This window comes from Plecotus auritus (assembly GCF_963455305.1).
Source record: "Plecotus auritus genome assembly, chromosome: 10".
NCBI classification, from domain to species: Eukaryota; Metazoa; Chordata; class Mammalia; order Chiroptera; family Vespertilionidae; genus Plecotus; species Plecotus auritus.
In genome coordinates, this window is record NC_137785.1 from 28,324,615 (window position 1) to 28,341,964 (window position 17,350).

A 17,350-nucleotide genomic window follows, 5' to 3' on the forward strand; every position below is an offset into this window, starting at 1 on the left:
TGAGATTACACACAGATGTCAAAATTTATTCTAACACCTTCCCCTTTAACCACTACATCCATCATGTAAAAGAAATATGCATGGATTAGGGGTTATTTCATGAAGCATGGACGCAAGGATTCCACACTTCATTTCCCCCAAAGGAAAAGTCCCCCTGACAGACAGCTACACAAGCCCCACATGGAATCTCCTCAGTCTGGTCCGGCCAGAGCTGTCCTGGCTGCAGCTCCTGGGGACTGCCTGAAGGAGGCCCTGCAAATCCGCTTACGGAGGAGTCTAACGTGAAAAGTTACATATAATCCCTTCCTGTACCACAGAGATAGTTCTGCAACAATTTAGGTATTTGATTTGTCGAATTATATTATTATAAGCCCAGATAATCCTTTCATGAGTCCTTACCAGAAGAACTGAATAATGTAATTTTGCTGGGACAGTCACAAGAAAACAAAATTCTTCCAGGTTACTGACACAGTTGGTTCTATATGGCAGAATGCAAAAGTAAAGATGCCTTGGACAAAAGCCTCACGAAAAAACAAGATATGATATGGTCAGACTAAAGCTGCGAAGGGATACTCCTGCTCTTCCAGCAAGATGCTGGCAGAACACGAACACCTCCGCCCCCAAGATGAAGGTGACAAGGGTTAGCTTCGACCGAGAAACTAATAACCTAGCTGGGAGGCAAAGAATGTGCACCAGAAGAGTAAAACAAACCCTGAACAGTGCTGGGAAAAGTTAGGACCAGATAGAGACAGGAACAGGAGGGAGGAGGTTGGGGGCAAGAAGGGGGGCGGCATCCTGGCAGGAGGCACGAAAAGGTTCTTGTGGGCACAGAAAACCTGAGTAATGCCCCAGCCGGTTTGGCTCAGTGGACAGAGCCTTGCCCTGCAGACTGAAGGGTCCCAGGTTCAATTCTAGTCAAGGGCACCTACCTAGTTGTAGGCTCAATCCCTGGCCCTGGTCAGGGCATGTGCGGGAGGCAAACAATGAATGTGTCTCATATCGATGTTTTTCTCTCTCTCTCACCCCCTCCCTTCCACTCTCTAAAAAAATCGATGGAAAAATATTCTTGGGTGAGGATTACCAAACAAACAAATAAAAAAGAAAACCTGAGTAAACTTTTTTTGACTTGATGAGAAGACGAGTCTATAGAAATAATAATAATTCAAACAGAGCAGGTAAGAGAGGTAATAATCAAACGGAGCAGGTAAAAGAGGTAATAATTCAAACAGAGCAGGTAAGAGAAGGCCCCTAAAAGCCACATCCAAACATTCAGTTTAAAAGCATGAACTGTGTAAACACATAAGACTCCTAGCAAGTATTGCTGGTGAATGGGATGGTGCTTACTGTTTTTCAGTTCTAAATCATCTGCTTTCTCTTGGACATAGTCCTCCTGGTTGCCAACGACTGAACCCTGAACTCTGTCTAGGAGTAGATTCAAAGAGCTCTGTCTAGCACTCTTCTCAACCTTTCTGTCCCATGGTTAAAAATATGTAATAAATCACATACAATTTGGTGTTTAATGCCAGAGTTGAATTCTTACATAGGGGTAAGTGCTTAAAAATAATATTTAATATTCTGACAAGTTTACTTGCAAGAATTAGTTTTTATTTTAAAATATCAAGCAAAGTAAAGATGCCTTGGACAAAAGCCTCATGAAAAACAAGATACGATATAGTCAGACTAGCTTTTCCTTATAAAACTAAAAAGGTGAGTGAGTCCTCTTATAAAACTCCTTTTAAAAAAAATTACAGCCCTGTCCTGGCTGGTGTGGCTCAGGTGGTTGGGTGTTGTTGTCCCATGCACCAAACGGTCACCGGTTCAATGTGTCCTGTTCAGGGCACATGCCCAGGTTTTGGGCTCCATTCCCGGTAGGGGGCATGCAGGAGGCAGCCGACTGATGTTCCAATCTCATATTGATGTTTCTTTTTCTCTCCCTCTCCCTTCTTCTCTTTATAAAAAAAATCAGTAAAAATATTTTTTAAAAAAATTGCATCCCTGCCTAAGCTCAAATAATGGGATCATTTACAGAAAATCTAGCACAGTTAGAGATCAAATATCCCTGAACGTGAGTTATCTAAAGTTACTCTGTGATCAGGACAGCTAGGCAAGGCCTCAAACCAGTACCAGGTATTGTAGGAGGCAGTGTGCACACTTGTGGTTTTGTGGTCTTCAACCGTCTTGCCAGCCTGGAGGACTCTAGCTGGCCAGGGACAGCTGGTGACAGTGTGCAGCCTGGCTCAGCAGAATCCAGCATAGGAGAGTCTGCACCTCCAGAGATGCATTCCCTGCTGAAATCTCACTGCTGTGGCTCTTCCTACCCTTCCAGGGACCTGACCAAAGACCCTGAACAGGCATATTTTCTAACTGATGAGCAATATTCTCCAGCTGGAGGAAAAGGCAAAAAGGAAAAACTTTCTACTCATCTATTTTAATTTCAAATGGAAGCAATCTGATGATATAATGTATGGTGTTATGGTCACTTGTGTCCTTCTGGCCTATAATGCCTATGGATCTCATACATATTTTTCTCAAAGCTCCTCTTTGAAGCACCCAGCCTGCACCTGGCTTACTTAGCTCACTGTAGGCATGTTAACTGTTCTCCCACTTGAACAAAATAATCGTGGGGTGTTAGAGAAAGCTTAAGCTCCCAGGGAGGGATCATCTCTCACTGGAGCTGGAAATCCACTGCCCATATCCAGGGGAAGGGAAAGGGCTGCCCCTAGGCAGCCATTGGCTAAAAAACAGAAACAGTTTCTTTAGAGCTGGCTAAACACAGTGACAGCTGGACTGTGGAGGGTCACAGAGGGAGAGAAGGCCTCATGGTTGGAAAGGGGTGTGACCACCAAGGGAGCAGGAAAGTTTGGAGGAGCACAACTGCTCCACAGAATGCCACTCCATCACCCTGCTCCAGGAGTTGCAGGTGCAGTCACCTCCCGGCATAACCCACCTCCCTGCCAGTATCTTGAACAGAAAGGCAGGAGCTCCACAGGCCACTTTTCAGTGTGTCTCAGATGTGGAAGCAACCTCAGGACAAACCAGGTCTGGATCCTTTAGGTGTAAATCTTTTCTAGGTCTGGTATCTATCATCACATGGTCGCATTCCTCTGCTCCTCTAGGAGAACATGAAGTTACTGAACAGCAACCTAATCCTGGCAGTTCATCAACAGAGGGGAAGCCCGGACAGACACACTAACAGGCACAGACACATGAAGAACGAAGAACCAGCAGCTGCCCTCATGAGGGCAACACAATCCAAGGAGCCACAAGGAGGCACAATCAAGACCTGACGGCAGGCCCTATGCAGATACGACAGCTCACTCCCCCAGGAACACTGCCCTACAGGATTATTGCAGGTGACAAGCCAAGGATGGGAGAGCTCACCCAAAGTGTCTATCCAACTTCACAGCCCCAACTGCTTTCTTGCCACTAGGGCTAGTCAGAATTCCACAATGACTTCCTCTCCACTCCCTACGAGATGAACTCTCAACTCCTCTGGTTGGCATTAAAGGCCTCTTATATCTGACCTCCCACTCACCTCCACAGCCTCATCTCCTTCTGTTGTCCCCACAACTCCCCAAAGAGATGGGTTCTCCCTCCTTCTACCATTTTGTCCTGAAAACTACTCCTCTGTCAAGGCATCCATTTGGCAGGTCGGTGGCTGAGACCCTCCTCGGCAAAGAATGGCCAAGGCCGAGAGAACCTGAGCCCTCACCACAAATGGCCACTGAATCAGTGAACTAAAGGACAGTCTCCTGAGTGAGAGCAAGCCCTGAGGACCAGCCCTCTGGACCCTCCAAAGTGCCTCAACATCAGGACCAGAGATGTGACCTAGAAATGCCAATATCCCCTGCTCTTCTCTAACGCTAGTGTGACTGTGTGCTACCCCTCGTTTCTTGAACGTCCTAACTCCTCAATTAAGACTTGACAAACCTGCTCTGGTGGCCCAGCAAGGGCACGAAGTGTCCAGGTCCCCAGCATCTCGAAGGGCATCCAGAGGGACGCGGCCTAGCACTAGAACCTGTAGGCTGTCCATTTCTAACAAAAAGAACTGAACAGACCCACTGTCCGGAATATCTCTTGGTGCTTAAGAATTTTCCTGGAGTAATCTTTATCTAGCAGGACGAGGAGACCCTGCTCCGCGAGAGGCAGGTGGGCAGGGGTTCCCTTTTCCCTCCCCCGCGCCTTCATCACCCCCTACCCGGGGACCACAAGAGCCTGGCCGGAGGCCCTGGACAACCACTCACAGCCTTCTCTCCACCTTCACGGCCCAGGCCGCCCGCAAACCTAGGAGGCCACTCAGCCAGGAGCTACGGTCCCGCCCACTGCCCGCAACTCTGAACTCCGGAGACCCCGGACTCGCAGGCCCATCCCAGCGCCGCGGGGGTCAGAGGACGCATTCTTCCCCACCCCACCCCACCCCATCCCGGAAAGGAGAGACAGAATAAGTCCTGCTGCAGACGGGACCGGAAGAGCGCGGGCAGGGCGGACTATCGGCGAAGGGTCGGAGCCTTAGGAGTCGCCCGGGAGCCACCATCCCTGCCAGGGGCGCCGTGGGCGGAAAGAGTAGTTTCCAGCTCCGGCCTCCGGGTCCCGAGCGCAGCCGTCCCGAGGGGAGGGAGGCACGGGAGCAGACAGGAGAGAGGACACTTACTTAAAAGGCTACATAGTTTCACTCCCTGCCCTTTCCGGAGCAGCGGCGACACCACCCGGCCCCTGGGATCCGGCCTCAGGTACCACCACCCTAGCGCGCGGCCCCACGCCACCGCCCACCCTCTTACTCCACTGTTGGGCGGAGCCGCGTCCCTGAGTCAGCCCAATGAGCGGCCATCCTTATCCAGAGTGACGTGCGCGCAGAGCAATCATTAAGTCCGCCCAGCCGGGGGAGGGGTTCAGGCGGCGCACTGCGCTTCCTACTCCGGCGAGCGAGCCCAGAGCTGCCGACTGCGCGTGCCCAGAACGGGAGAGGGCGGGGTCGCGAGCAACTCTGTCACGGGAAGGGGTCCAAGCTTGGTCTCTGGAAAGCGGGCTGGATTGAGATTGGGGACCCAGGAGCCATACCTCCTCATGTATCGCCCTTTACTGCTAGCTTTGGAGGACGGAGGTGTCCAGTCCCATGAAGTACACCATTCCCGTCGCTGGCAGGGGCTGGGAGTCATGATCCTTAGGTTCTAGGCCCCTCACTTGCATGGATGTAGAGCGACAAAGCCCCCACGCCCCGCCTTTATTTTTTACCTGGGCCTCAGTTTTCCCCATCCGTAAAATAGAGGGTTAGATATGCGAAGCACTATTATTCCAGAACTGCAATGGGGTGAGGAGGAGGGAGAGACAGGGGACCTACACGTGACCTCCCCGCGCGGGGCCCCGCCTATCCCTTGTCCTGGGGATGGAAGCATCCTGCGAGGACGGGCGGGGTGGGTGGATCCTAAGAAACACAACCCAGCCATCCTTGGCAGCCGCTAAGGCGGAGCGCGCAGCTCGCGGGTTAGTCCTAGAGACTGTACCAGAGGAGGATGGGGACCGCAACCCGGGCTTCGCAGGGGGCCACCGTGGAGGCCAGGGCAGTACAGAGACTCAGCCTGTGACTTGAGCGTATCTGGGAGGATGGACGAGGGGACCGGAGGCAGCTAACGCGCCCGGCGCACGTCGCGAGTTCCTAGCTGGCTCCGTCGACAGCACTGCAGCGCGGAGCTAGTCTGGGGTCATGAGGAAGGTGCCAGCGGCCCGACCCGGAGCAGCAGTAGGGACTGGCCGTTTGGCCGTGCTGAGGGCCTGAGGCTGAGAGGGGCGCAGGCGGTCAGGTTGTGCCGGAGCGCACCGCTATGGCGAGGGAGGAGTGCAAGGCGCTGCTGGACGCGCTCAACAAGGCGACCGCATGCTACCACCACCTGGTGCTTACTATCGGAGGCTCGGCAGACTCGCAGAACCTTCGTGAGGAGCTGCAGAAGACGCGCCAGAAGGCGCAGGAGCTGGCGGTGGCTACCGGTGCGCCGCTGACGACCGCGCTGCGAGACAAGGGCATGGGCGCCGAGGAACGCACCGAGTTCGAACGCCTCTGGGTAGCCTTTTCCGGCTGTCTGGACCTGCTGGAAGCGGACATGCGACGCGCGCTGGCGCTGGGCACTGCGTTCCCTCTGCACAAGCCGCGTCGGCCGCTGGTGCGCACGGGTGTGGCGGGCGGTGCGGCAGGCGTAGCGGCACGCGCCCTGAGCGTCCGCACCCTGCGGCACGAGGCAGAGCGCAACTTCGACGTAGACGATCTGCGCGAGCTGGAGCGGGATATCCTTCAGGTGGGCAAGATGATCTACGACCTGGAGATGAAGGTCAACGTGCCCCGCTGGACGGTGCAAGCCCGGCAGGCGGCGGGCGCCGAGCTCCTGATCAGTGCTGGAGCCTCCTCGGCGGGCTTTGTGTCCGTAGAAGAGCGCACAGGGCCCTGCGACCCGAGCAAGGCCCTCGCTGCCACTGTTTTCAGCGCCGTGCTGCTGGCGGCTGTGGCCCTGGCGGTGTGCGTGGCAAAGCTGAGCTGACCGACACCTGATAGCCTGCCGCTCAGCTCCTTCCTGATCGCCACCGCTCCTTCCCCAGATACACCCCTCTCCCGGAATGACCCTTACTGCTAGGACTCGGGATGGGAGTGGAATCTGGCATGTTTAAGGGGAGCAATTCTAAAACCCCGTGTGTGTAGGTGTACACGCGTATTTCAAGCACACATCTACCAGCAGAACGTGGTTTCCTCCTGCTGGCCAGGGAGGAGTTAATCTGTGCAGGTTGCCAGGGCATTACCGCTAATGTTTGCAGGAGCTTTATCCTCTATTAATAGAAAACGGTCCACAGTGACCCCAGATTCCTCTGAGTTAATGGGTTACCGCGTGTGCTGCTGGGGCGTGTTTGCATTGAGTCCGAGTTTGGTGTCACCATCCCTACTGGAGACTCCCACTCTCTACATGGGGCAGTTTGATAAAGGCGGTGATGAAATGAAGTGTGGAGAGGGGGGCTGTTTTGCTGGAGGGGGGTTGTTTCTTCCTGGACAAGAGGCAAATTGCAACAGGATATAAGCAGGTTTTGTTTGTTTGTTAGTTTGTTTGTTTTACTTTAATCCTTTGGGGCCTAAGTTTAGGAGAGGGAAAATAGACGTTCATGCAAAGTGCTTTCTGGATGGCTCACGATTGTGCTTCTTGGCAGAATCACCAAAAGCAGCTAGAAGAGGTTTGGGGTTGTGCCCTCGCTGCAGGGTCTGAAACCAGAGAAGGGCCACAGAACCCTCCTTCATGGGGTTGGACCCACTGCGCACACTGCCTATTTAAAAGGGCTCTCCCTCGCCTGCCTGGGAGGGGTGCAAGCTTTGGGAAGGGCCACATGCTGCATAAACAGGAACTTTCTCCTTCCCTTTGGCTTTTTTTGTTCCAGAACTAGACCAGTTTTTGATCCTCCTTTTCGGAGAGGGCTGGGGAATCCTCTTTGGAGCCCTTAATCCTGTCTATCCCTTGGAATTTGCTTGCCAGCCAGTAGGAGAGCTGGCTTTGAAAGGAGCTGCACAGCTCTCTGACCCCAACACTGCCCCCTGAGGGGGCATAGTAGCATCACTGGCTCACAGAGAACATAATAGTTTTAACTTGGAATTTAATGTGTTTTAAAAATAACAATCATTTTAAAGAAAAATCACATTGTGTACTATCAAAGCTGTTTTTTTTCTTTTTCTTTTTCTTTTTTTTTTTTTACAGAGAGGAAGAGAGAGGGATAGAAAGTTAGAAACATCGATGAGAGAGACACATCGATCAGCTGCCTCCTGCACGCCCCCTACTGGGGATGTGCCCGCAACCCAGGTACATGCCCTTGACCGGAATCGAACCTGGGACCCTTCAGTCCGCAGGCTGACGCTCTATCCATTGAGCCAAACCGGTTAGGGCTGTTTTTTTTTTCTTCTAAAGAACATTTGGCCACGAACTTATACGTGCCAATGAGTCAAACATAGTCTTTACTTATATACTTTGGTTACTAAATATATATTTGCATTTAGTTTTAAAATTGATCTTGAAGGCAGGAGGTCGTAACAAAAACTACTAGAACCACAGGTGTAGGTGACAGAAGTTAAGCAGCCCTTGCTTCTCTTGGTCAATAAATAAGGAAATGTAGAAAACACTCTGGGTCTGAGGCTGGAATTTGCCTGAGCTGGGCTGCCACCTCCTACCTGTGTTACCGAGAGAACATCTGTTGAGAAAAAAGATGCATTTACTCCCTAAAGGTAATAATTTGGCATAAAATTCATAGGCATTGGTTTGGCTCAAAACTGACAAGGATTTTTTACCCCCAAAGTGAGAAAAGAGACCAAGAGGAGGGAATTGGCAGGTTTTCACAAGGGCAACTTGGGAGGGCCAATGGCAGAGGCAAATAGCAGCCAGAATGCTGTTTGGGCGCCCAGTCCTAACTAAGGACAATCCTCCCAGCCCAGCCCACTCCCACTCCTCCTCAGCACACAGGTTCCAGTACCTTAGGATATGAGATGCTTGCATAGCGGTTTTAAACCACTCACAGGGTCTTAAGCTGAATAAACGTTTTATGACAATAACTAATTAAAAGGAACTTCTGCCTCATCCAGTCTGGGTGAGTCTGAATAGTGGCCAACATAAAATTATTTTGCATCTGACAGCCCAGGGTACTTTCAGAGATGACACAGAAAGTTTTCTAACTCCTTTCTTCCTCTTCCCATATACAACACAACATGGAGTCTCTGTCACTTTCCCCAAAGTCTCATCTCAGGCAAGAGGAGGCTGGGACATTTTGTGACCCAGTGTTGGAAAATATCCCTAAAAACTGAGCCCTAAGTAGATTCTTCCTTTTCTAAGACTGTGATTCTCTGTTCTTTTTTTTTAAAGAATAGTTTTATTTAAAAAAAAAAAGAATAGTTTTATTGATTTTTTGAAACAGAGGAAAGGAGAGGGAGAGAAAGAAAACAGCACACTCCCTACTGGGGATCGAACCAGCAACCTCCTGGTGTGCAGGACAACCCATTGAGCCACACTGGCCAGGGTCTGACTATGTTCTTATTAAGGTGTTTTGTTCATGAGAAACAAATTGTTCAGCAATTTGTTTTTAAAAAAACTTTAGAAGTTGTGTAATCCATAGAGAGCAATTGGTTGTGTAATCCATAGAGAGCAATTGGTTGTCACTCTTTCCACCCACTTGGCAGACAGATCCTTGGGTCTTCACTTATATGTGCAATCAGATGTGCACCTGATTCTGGGAGTCCTCTGCTCACTGAAATTAGTGATAAAGTGTTGCAAAATTAGGCCAAATTACAATAAACATATTTTTGCTGTAGACTTGTTAGCTTAAACAACACCCTGAGTTTGAAAATGTTAAACGTTAGGAATATTTGGCATTATTTGTAGCTATAACTTTACCTAATAGAACTTTTGCTCGATGATACAAGCAAAATCACTTGCTGCTTGAGCAATAGGCTACTCTTTCTGCTCTGATTTCTATATATATTTCAAGAAATTGCTTTCTTGTAGAAGCCTGATTTAATTTAGATGTTTGATATGTTAATAATTCTCTAAAAAACACTTGATATGATCTTATACCATGATACAAGTGATAGAAAACAAATTCAACATGTTTAATATAGGGTATAATAAAGTGGTCAATGTTAAGGTCTATGTCAGAGAACATCTAATTTCCCAAATTAAAAGTACAAGCTAAAGGATAGAGTTTTACTTCCAAAGTAAAATGCTATTATTAAGTAAAATCTATTTCCTACTTGTAAAGAGGAAACATACCTGGCTTTTCTTTCGGGAAAACAGCACTGCTTTTTGTGATACTGAAAAGACAAGAACTTGATATGTCAAGACGCTTATCATGGGAACTTTGAACTATTGCTATTAGTTTAAAAAAAAGCACCGAGTGAAAGCGAAAGCCCAGGAGGCGAGCCCAGAGACCCGAGATCTAGCAACTGGAGCAGCATGGCCAAGCCTCGTGGGATGCGCCTGAGCGGGGAAGCCCGCAAAAAGGTAGATGTCTTCAGGCAAAATCTTTTCCAGGAGGCTGAAGAATTCCTCTACAGATTCTTGCCACAGAAGATCATACACCTGAATCAGCTCTTGCAAGAGGACTCCCTCAATGTGGCTGACCTGACCTCTCTCCGAGCCTCACTGGACATCCCTATTCCAGACCCTTCACCCAAAGATGATGCGATGGAAACAGATAAGCAGGAGAAGAAAGAAGTCCCTAAGTGTGGCTTTCTCCCTGGGAATGAGAAGCTCCTGGCCCTGCTTGCCCTGGTTAAGCCAGAAGTCTGGACTCTCAAAGAAAAATGTATTCTGGTGATCACGTGGATCCAGCACCTGATCCCCAAGATTGAGGATGGAAATGACTTTGGGGTAGCAATCCAGGAGAAGGTGCTGGAGAGGGTGAATGCAGTCAAGACCAAAGTAGAAGTCTTCCAGACAACCATTTCCAAGTACTTCTCAGAACGTGGGGATGCTGTGGCCAAGGCCTCTAAGGAGACCCATGTAATGGATTACCGGGCCTTGGTGCACGAGCGAGATGAGGCAGCCTATAGGGAGCTCAGGGCCATGGTGCTGGACCTAAGGGCCTTCTATGCTGAGCTTTATCATATCATTAGCAGCAACCTGGAGAAAATTGTCAACCCAAAGAGTGAAGAGAAGCCATCTATGTACTGATCCCAGGGCTAAAAGGGAAATAAATTACCAATACTTTGTGTGGATTTAAAAAAAAAAAAAAAAGCACCAACTAATAATGTTTGTGGGAGAAAAAATGCCTGCTGGCAAATTCTTTTTTTATGTGCTCTAAAAACTTACACTTTTAAAATGCCAGAAGGGAAAATATTTTTGGTGAATAAAAGTAGAGCATAAACTTTATGATTTACCTAAAGTTTACAGTAAGCTACATATGAGATGCATGATGTCGAATGACTAAAAAGTACTTGTGGTTGAAGAGAGAGAGAGTTCTGGTTTGCATGAGGACCCTGATAATGCTGCATTTTCCTTTTCAATGTGCACATTGATATGTTTTTAGTTATTTGGTTGCTTTTCAGAATGTAGTTCTCTCTCCTTTATTGAGTGCTTGTTAAGGGTATGAGCCCCAGAGTGTGAGTCTACATGTCAGTCTGAGAAATAAAGTGATTAGGACTGGTCTCTATGTGCTTTGAGGGCATGCCTCCTCCAGCAAGGCCTGACCAGCTGCAATTGTCAGGGACTCTGCCTCTCTTTCCAGGTACCTCAGACAAGTCACTGACCTCTTTGTGCCTCACTTCCCTCGTTTATGAAATGGGTGTATGTGTGGGGGGAGGTCCTCACTAACTCAAAGGTCCCTTCCAGAGCTTAAAACATTTAATGGAATGCAGTTAAACAAGAAAGGATTATTTTGATTGTTTGGTGTGTTTTGGCACATATTGAAATGGAATCTTACAGTTTGGGGGTTATTGTCTAAAATTAGTCTGTGGGTAAAATTCCATATGATTTTTAAAAATTAGAATGAACTAAGCTTACTGTGATTTTAGTCCATATCAGAACTAGTGGGTGGACTTAAAAAGCAAATTTGTGTCAATGGTACTTAAATTAGATTAGGAATTTAAATTCAGACCCTAACTCTAAGTCCAAGGAAGCCCAGTATTTATTAAATAGTTTGTTGTACCCAGCAGCTGGACCACCTAAACTGATTCTGGGAAATTACAGATGCGAAAACCTGTCATTTGTCACAGAGACTGGGAGAATCCTATTCTGTAAGTAACCTGGTGCCCTAAGAACTATAACTACATTGGCTGCCTGATGTTGGGGAGTGTGAGCACAGCATGGATTGTTTTGTATGTGGCATTGATAGGAGCAGGGAGGAAATGGTGGGCACTAACAATGTTCATAGATATTATAAATTGTTTCTGTTCTGTCTTCATCAAAGAAGGTACACTCTGACCTGGTGACTGGCCCTCTCTGGGAGTTTGCCCCAGGAATGCTGTTCATTCTCTGATTATGGGAACAGGCTAAGCTGTTTGACATCATAAAAGGATTAACTACCTTGTTATCAGACTTTAGGATTCTAGGATTGGACACACTGACCACATACCCCACAGCCCTTCTCCTGCTATACGTAGCTTTTCTTCCCTGTCCCTATATCATCAGCCAACTGGTGGAAGCTGTTAGAGTAGTTTTATTTTAAAAAAAGTTTTTATTGATTTGAGAGAGAGAGAGAGGAAGGGAGAGGGATAGAGAGATAAAAACATCTATGAGAGAAACATCCATCTGCTGCCTCCTGCACGCTCCCTATTGGGGATCGAGCCCACAACCCAGGCATGTCCTGACAGGAAATTGATCTGGTGATCTTTTGATTCATAGGTTGATACTCAACCACTGAGCCAAATCAGCCAGGCAGAGTAGTTTTTTTAAAGATGCCACATCTGCTGCTCTCTCCTATTGCCGACAATTCGAATAAACACAAGATTCAACCTGGTCTCTACTCATTGACTTAATGGCGACAGGCAGCAACGGACCTGTTATGTCTGGTATCAGCATCATATCCAAGGTGGAATAAAAAGCTTTGTGTCTTTTAACTAAAATGTTTATTAATAACTAAAGATTAAAGATAACATACAGCATTTTAACTTAGTTGGAAAAGGCACCCTCAAATGATTCAGCTGTCAACTATTGTGATTTTAAAAAAATTTCTAATCTTCTTCATGCATGTTTAAAGTAAATGTCCTGATCAACATAGTTACCCTTCACAGATTTCATTACATAAAGAGGTGTTCAGAAATACCCCAGGATTATAAATCTCCAAGTGCTGTTCTACAATATGATTATACTCATCTTTTTTTTTTTTTTTTTAAATATATTTTATTGATTTTTTACAGACAGGAAGGGATAGGGAGAGAAAGTTAGAAACATTGATGAGAGAGAAACATCAGTCAGCTGCCTCCTGCACACCTCCTACTGGGAATGTGCCCGCAACCAAGGTACATGCCCTTGACCGGAATCAAACCTGGGACCTTTGAGTCCGCAGGCTGATGCTCTATCCACTGAGCCAAACCGGTTAGGGCTATACTCATCTTTTAATGCAGCCTGAAATCCAGGAAGAAAAGTAGGTCTCTGCATGAAGGATCTTTGGCGGTGGTCAACAAAGATCAAAGTCATATTTAAATATTGTTTCCTTGGCTCTTAGGAACAGACCAAAGGAGCAGGGACTGACCACATGCTGCAGCCCTGTGTCCATGAGGAATAAGTGGATTTCTGGAAAAGCATTCTTTTTCATTTACTTGTTTTCATCTCATTTCACAGAGGAATCTGCGTGTTTTTCTTGTAGTACTATGAGATCTTGGGCATCCTTGTTCTTTGGTGTGTAAGTTTAGAATTGTATAAATCGAGGCTCATGTGACAAATGTAAATAAGCCAAATGAGGGCTCCTGTTGGAAAACTGATTTTGAAGAGTCCTTTTACTGTTATTGCCACAGGGCAAATTTGAGTGTCTCCTGCTTGTATGTATTTGTTAGGCATATAGAGAAGATCTACAAGGAAATGCACAGAAATGAAAATATTAAGGTGGTGGGATTATGAATGATGTTTTTTTCAGTATTTTTAATTTAGTGTTATGATGTTTTTACAATAAAAATTTGAATGCTCTTATCACCTAGAAAATGTTATTGTTATTAAAATATATATTTTTTACAGTTAGAGTCTCAATTATAATTAGAAACAATTTTAGAACCTTCCTCCCCAAAACAAGGCAAAACACTTCTGGAATCTTACCCCAGAGAATCAGAAGCATTCTTTGAAATATGGTATCAAGACAGAATAGCATAGAGGTTAAGAGCACTGCCTATGGAATAAGATACATATAAGTTCTAATCCAACTTCCTTAAATAAGCTCCTTAATCTCTCTGACCTCAATTGCCTTATCTTTACAATGGGAGTAATAATAGGGTAAACTTCATAGGAATGTAGAGATGACTTTTTCCAAGCTGTCAAAATTCAATGAATGTTGGCTGTCATTGCTGTTATTTACCATCCAACTTTAGAAGTCCAAAAAATGGGATGAGTGACACACACACACACACACACACACACACACACATATATATATATATATATATATATATATATATATATATATATATATATACTAGAGGCCCGGTGCACGAAATTCGTGCACGGGGGTGTGGGTTCCTCAGCCCAGCCTGCACCCTCTCCAATCTGGGACCCCTTGAGGGATGTCCGACTGCCCATTTACGCCTGATCCCGGTAGGATCAGGCCTAAAGGGGCAGTCGGACATCCCTCTCACAATCCAGGACTGCTGTCTCCCAACTGCTCGCCTGCCTGCCTTCCTGATTGCCCCTAACCGCTTCTGCCTGCCAGCCTGATCACCCCCTAACCACTCCCCTGCCAGCCTGATTGATGCCTAACTGCTCCCCTGCCAGCCTGTTTGCCCCTAACTGCCCTCCCCTGCAGGCCTGGATCCCCCCACAACTGCCCTTCCCTGCAGGTCCAGTCACCCCCAACTTCCCTCCTCTGCCAGCCTGGTCACCCCTAACTGCCCTCCCCTGCAGGCTTGATTGCCCCCAACTGCCCTCTCTTGCAGGCCTGGTCCTTCCCAACTGCCCTCCCCTGCTGGCCTGATCACCCACAACTGCCCTCCCTTGCAGGCCTGGTCCCTCCAAACTACCCTCCCCCGCTGGCCATCTTGTGGTGGCCATCTTGTGTCCACATGGGGGCAGCCATCTTGTGTGTTGGAGTGATTGATGGTCAATCTGCATATTACTCTTTTATCAGATAGGACTAGAGGCCCAGTGCACGAAATTTGTGCACAGGGGTGTGTGTGCCTCAGCCCAGCCTGCACTCTCTCCAATCTGGGACCCCTCTAGGGATGTCTGACTGCCCATTTAGGCCTGATCCTGCCGGCCTGATTGATGCCTAACTGCTCCCCTGCCAGCCCAATTGTCCCTAACTGCCCTCCCCTGTGGGCCTGGTCAACCCTAACTGCCCTCCTCTGCCAACCCGGTCACCCCTAACTGCTCTCCCCTGCCAGCCTCATCACCCCTAACTGCTGTACCCTGCTGGTCTGGTCCCCCCCCAACTGCCCTCCCCTGCAGGCCTGGTCCCCCCAAACTGCCCTCCCTTGCAGGCCTGGTCCCTCCCAACTGCCCTCCCCTGCTGGCCATCTTGTGGTGGCCATCTTGTGTCCATATGGGGGCAGCCATCTTTGGCCACATGGGGGCAGCCATCTTGTGTGTTGGAGTGATGGTCAATTTGCATATTACTCTTTTATTAGATAGGATAGAGGCCTGGTGCAAGGGTGGGGGCCAGCTGGTTTGCCCTGAAGGGTGTCCCAGATCAGGGTGGGGGTTCCCTTGGGGCGTGGAACAGCCTGGGCGAGGGGTCTATGGTGGTTTTCAGGCCAGCCATGCCCCCTGGCGACGCAAGTGGAGGCCCTGGTGTCTGGGATTTATTTATCTTATATAATTGAAACTTCGTAGCCTTGAGCAAGGCCAAGCCTCCTGGTCGCTTCGTGGCCGCAGCCATTTTTGTTGGGATTTATTTATCTCCTATAATTGAAACTTTGTAGCCTTGAGTGGAGGCCTGGGCCTGCCAGGGTGTGCGGAAAGCTTGGCTTCCTCCATCGCCGGGGGCAACTCAAGCCTCCTGCTCGCTCAGTGGCCGCAGCCATCTTGGTTGGGTTAATTTGCATACTCACTCCTGATTGGCTGGTGGGTGTAGCAGAGCGATGGTTAATTTGCATATTACTCTTTTATTAGGATATATATATATACTAGTATATGAAAACATTTAACTTTCTAAAAATCAATTTGAAGATTAAAACTAGATAAACTTACCAAATGAGAGAAGGTATGTAACAAAGAAGTTAAGGCTACAGAGGGAAATTCAGGTTGATGTAGAGGTTGGAATCCATACATTTATAAAGTCAAACTTATTGAGGTATATTTTAAATGCAGCAACACTCACCCTTCTTAGGTGTGCAGTTTTGAGTTTTGACAGATGTATACAATCATGTAACCACCACCCTAGTCAAGATAAAGAATGTTTCCTTCACCCCAAAAGTTTCCCATGTCCTTTAGTAGTCAATCCTTTCCTCTCACCTCTGACTCTGGCTACCACTTACCTGATTTCTGTCCCTATAGTTTTGCCTTTTCCAAAATGTCACATAAATGGAATCCATACATTTTTAAAAAATATGTTTTTATTGATCTTAGAAAGAGAGGAAAGGGAGAGGGAGAGAAAAAAACATGGATGAGAGAGACATTTATTGGCTGCCTTCTGCACGCCCCCTATTGGGGATCGAGCTCAAAACCTGGCAAGTGCCCTGACCCAGAATCAAACCTGCAATCTCACGGTGCACAAGATAATGCTCACCCAACTGAGCCATACTAGCCAGGGCAGAATACATACATTTTTGAGAAAAAAATGTTGTGAATCTTAAAAACTCTTCTCAAAAAACCCTTTGAGAAATAAGTTTTATGTGGTGATTCTTGGTGCACAGGATGTTACTGGTCATTCATAGGCGAATTTTGTTTCACAGCAGTGACATGCCTTGGTTTCTAGGCAGGTGGAACGAACTCCTGTTACTGTTGAATCTCTAAGCTAAAATAATCTCTCCATGGCTAGCCCTACAGATCACATTCTCTTCCTTTTTCAAGTGAAAAAACCTGGTAAATAATGGGTAATAGAAATGAATTTAGGATCGCTGAGAGATTGAAAAGCCCACTTTGAGCTGTGGGTAAGAAGCAATGTGACATGTTTGTAACTTTTCCCCCCAGGATTATGCATGTTCTAATAAATCAAAGGAGGAAATTTTGTATTGTGAAGATAGCTAGGGAGGACTAGTAGAGCACAAGAATGAAGAGTCAACTTTCCTTAGCTATGAAGTAACTGTTGACTCATTGTATTGTGAGGGAATGGCACATGGTAATTGCTAGCACTAGAAGGGGATGGCTGTGTGCACTTACTGTCAGGCCTGTGGTAGCTGGCACTGTGCATGGCAAAACAGGGCTGGACAGGGCATTCAGAACAAAATCTGGAGAGTTTTTGATATTTGCTGTTGTGGGACCTTGAGTAAATCACAATGAACTATCTTTTCATTATCTCTTGCCCATTTTTCTACACAATTGGGAGTTCTTTTCCATTTTTTCTAATTATTTTTTTAAAATATATTTTTATTGATTTCAGAGAGGGAGAGCGAGAGAGAGATAGAAACATCAATGATGAGAGAGAATCATTGATTGGCTGCCTCCTGCGCGCCCCACACAGGGGATGGAGCCCACAACCCAGGCATGTGCCCTGACCAGGAATCGAACTGTGATCTCTTGGTTCATTGGTCAGTGCTCAACCA

At 47.3% G+C, this 17,350-nt stretch overlaps 3 protein-coding genes across 3 annotated transcripts in view; 2 read left to right on the top strand and 1 right to left on the bottom strand.

Moving 5' to 3' along the window:
* The window catches only part of ANKRD27 (ankyrin repeat domain 27), a 71,752-nt gene extending 66,958 nt beyond the window's left edge, over positions 1-4,794 (bottom strand). Inside the window, 1 exon segment of the mRNA XM_080645911.1 lies at positions 4,652-4,794. The gene's annotated coding sequence lies outside the window, so the exon portion shown is untranslated.
* Positions 4,795-5,721: 927 nt separating this feature from the next.
* On the top strand, positions 5,722-6,527 carry RGS9BP (regulator of G protein signaling 9 binding protein; the record flags this gene model as incomplete). The annotated part of the gene is made up of 1 exon (XM_080644907.1): positions 5,722-6,527. The coding sequence occupies exon 1, from the start codon at positions 5,820-5,822 to the stop codon at positions 6,525-6,527; it is 708 nt and encodes a 235-aa protein (XP_080501033.1). The 5' UTR covers positions 5,722-5,819.
* A 2,428-nt stretch (positions 6,528-8,955) lies between these two features.
* On the top strand, positions 8,956-13,627 carry LOC308235560 (proteasome activator complex subunit 2-like). The gene has a single exon (XM_080644479.1). The coding sequence runs from the start codon at positions 9,960-9,962 to the stop codon at positions 10,677-10,679; it is 720 nt and encodes a 239-aa protein (XP_080500605.1). The 5' UTR covers positions 8,956-9,959; the 3' UTR covers positions 10,680-13,627.
* Positions 13,628-17,350: the final 3,723 nt, after the last annotated feature.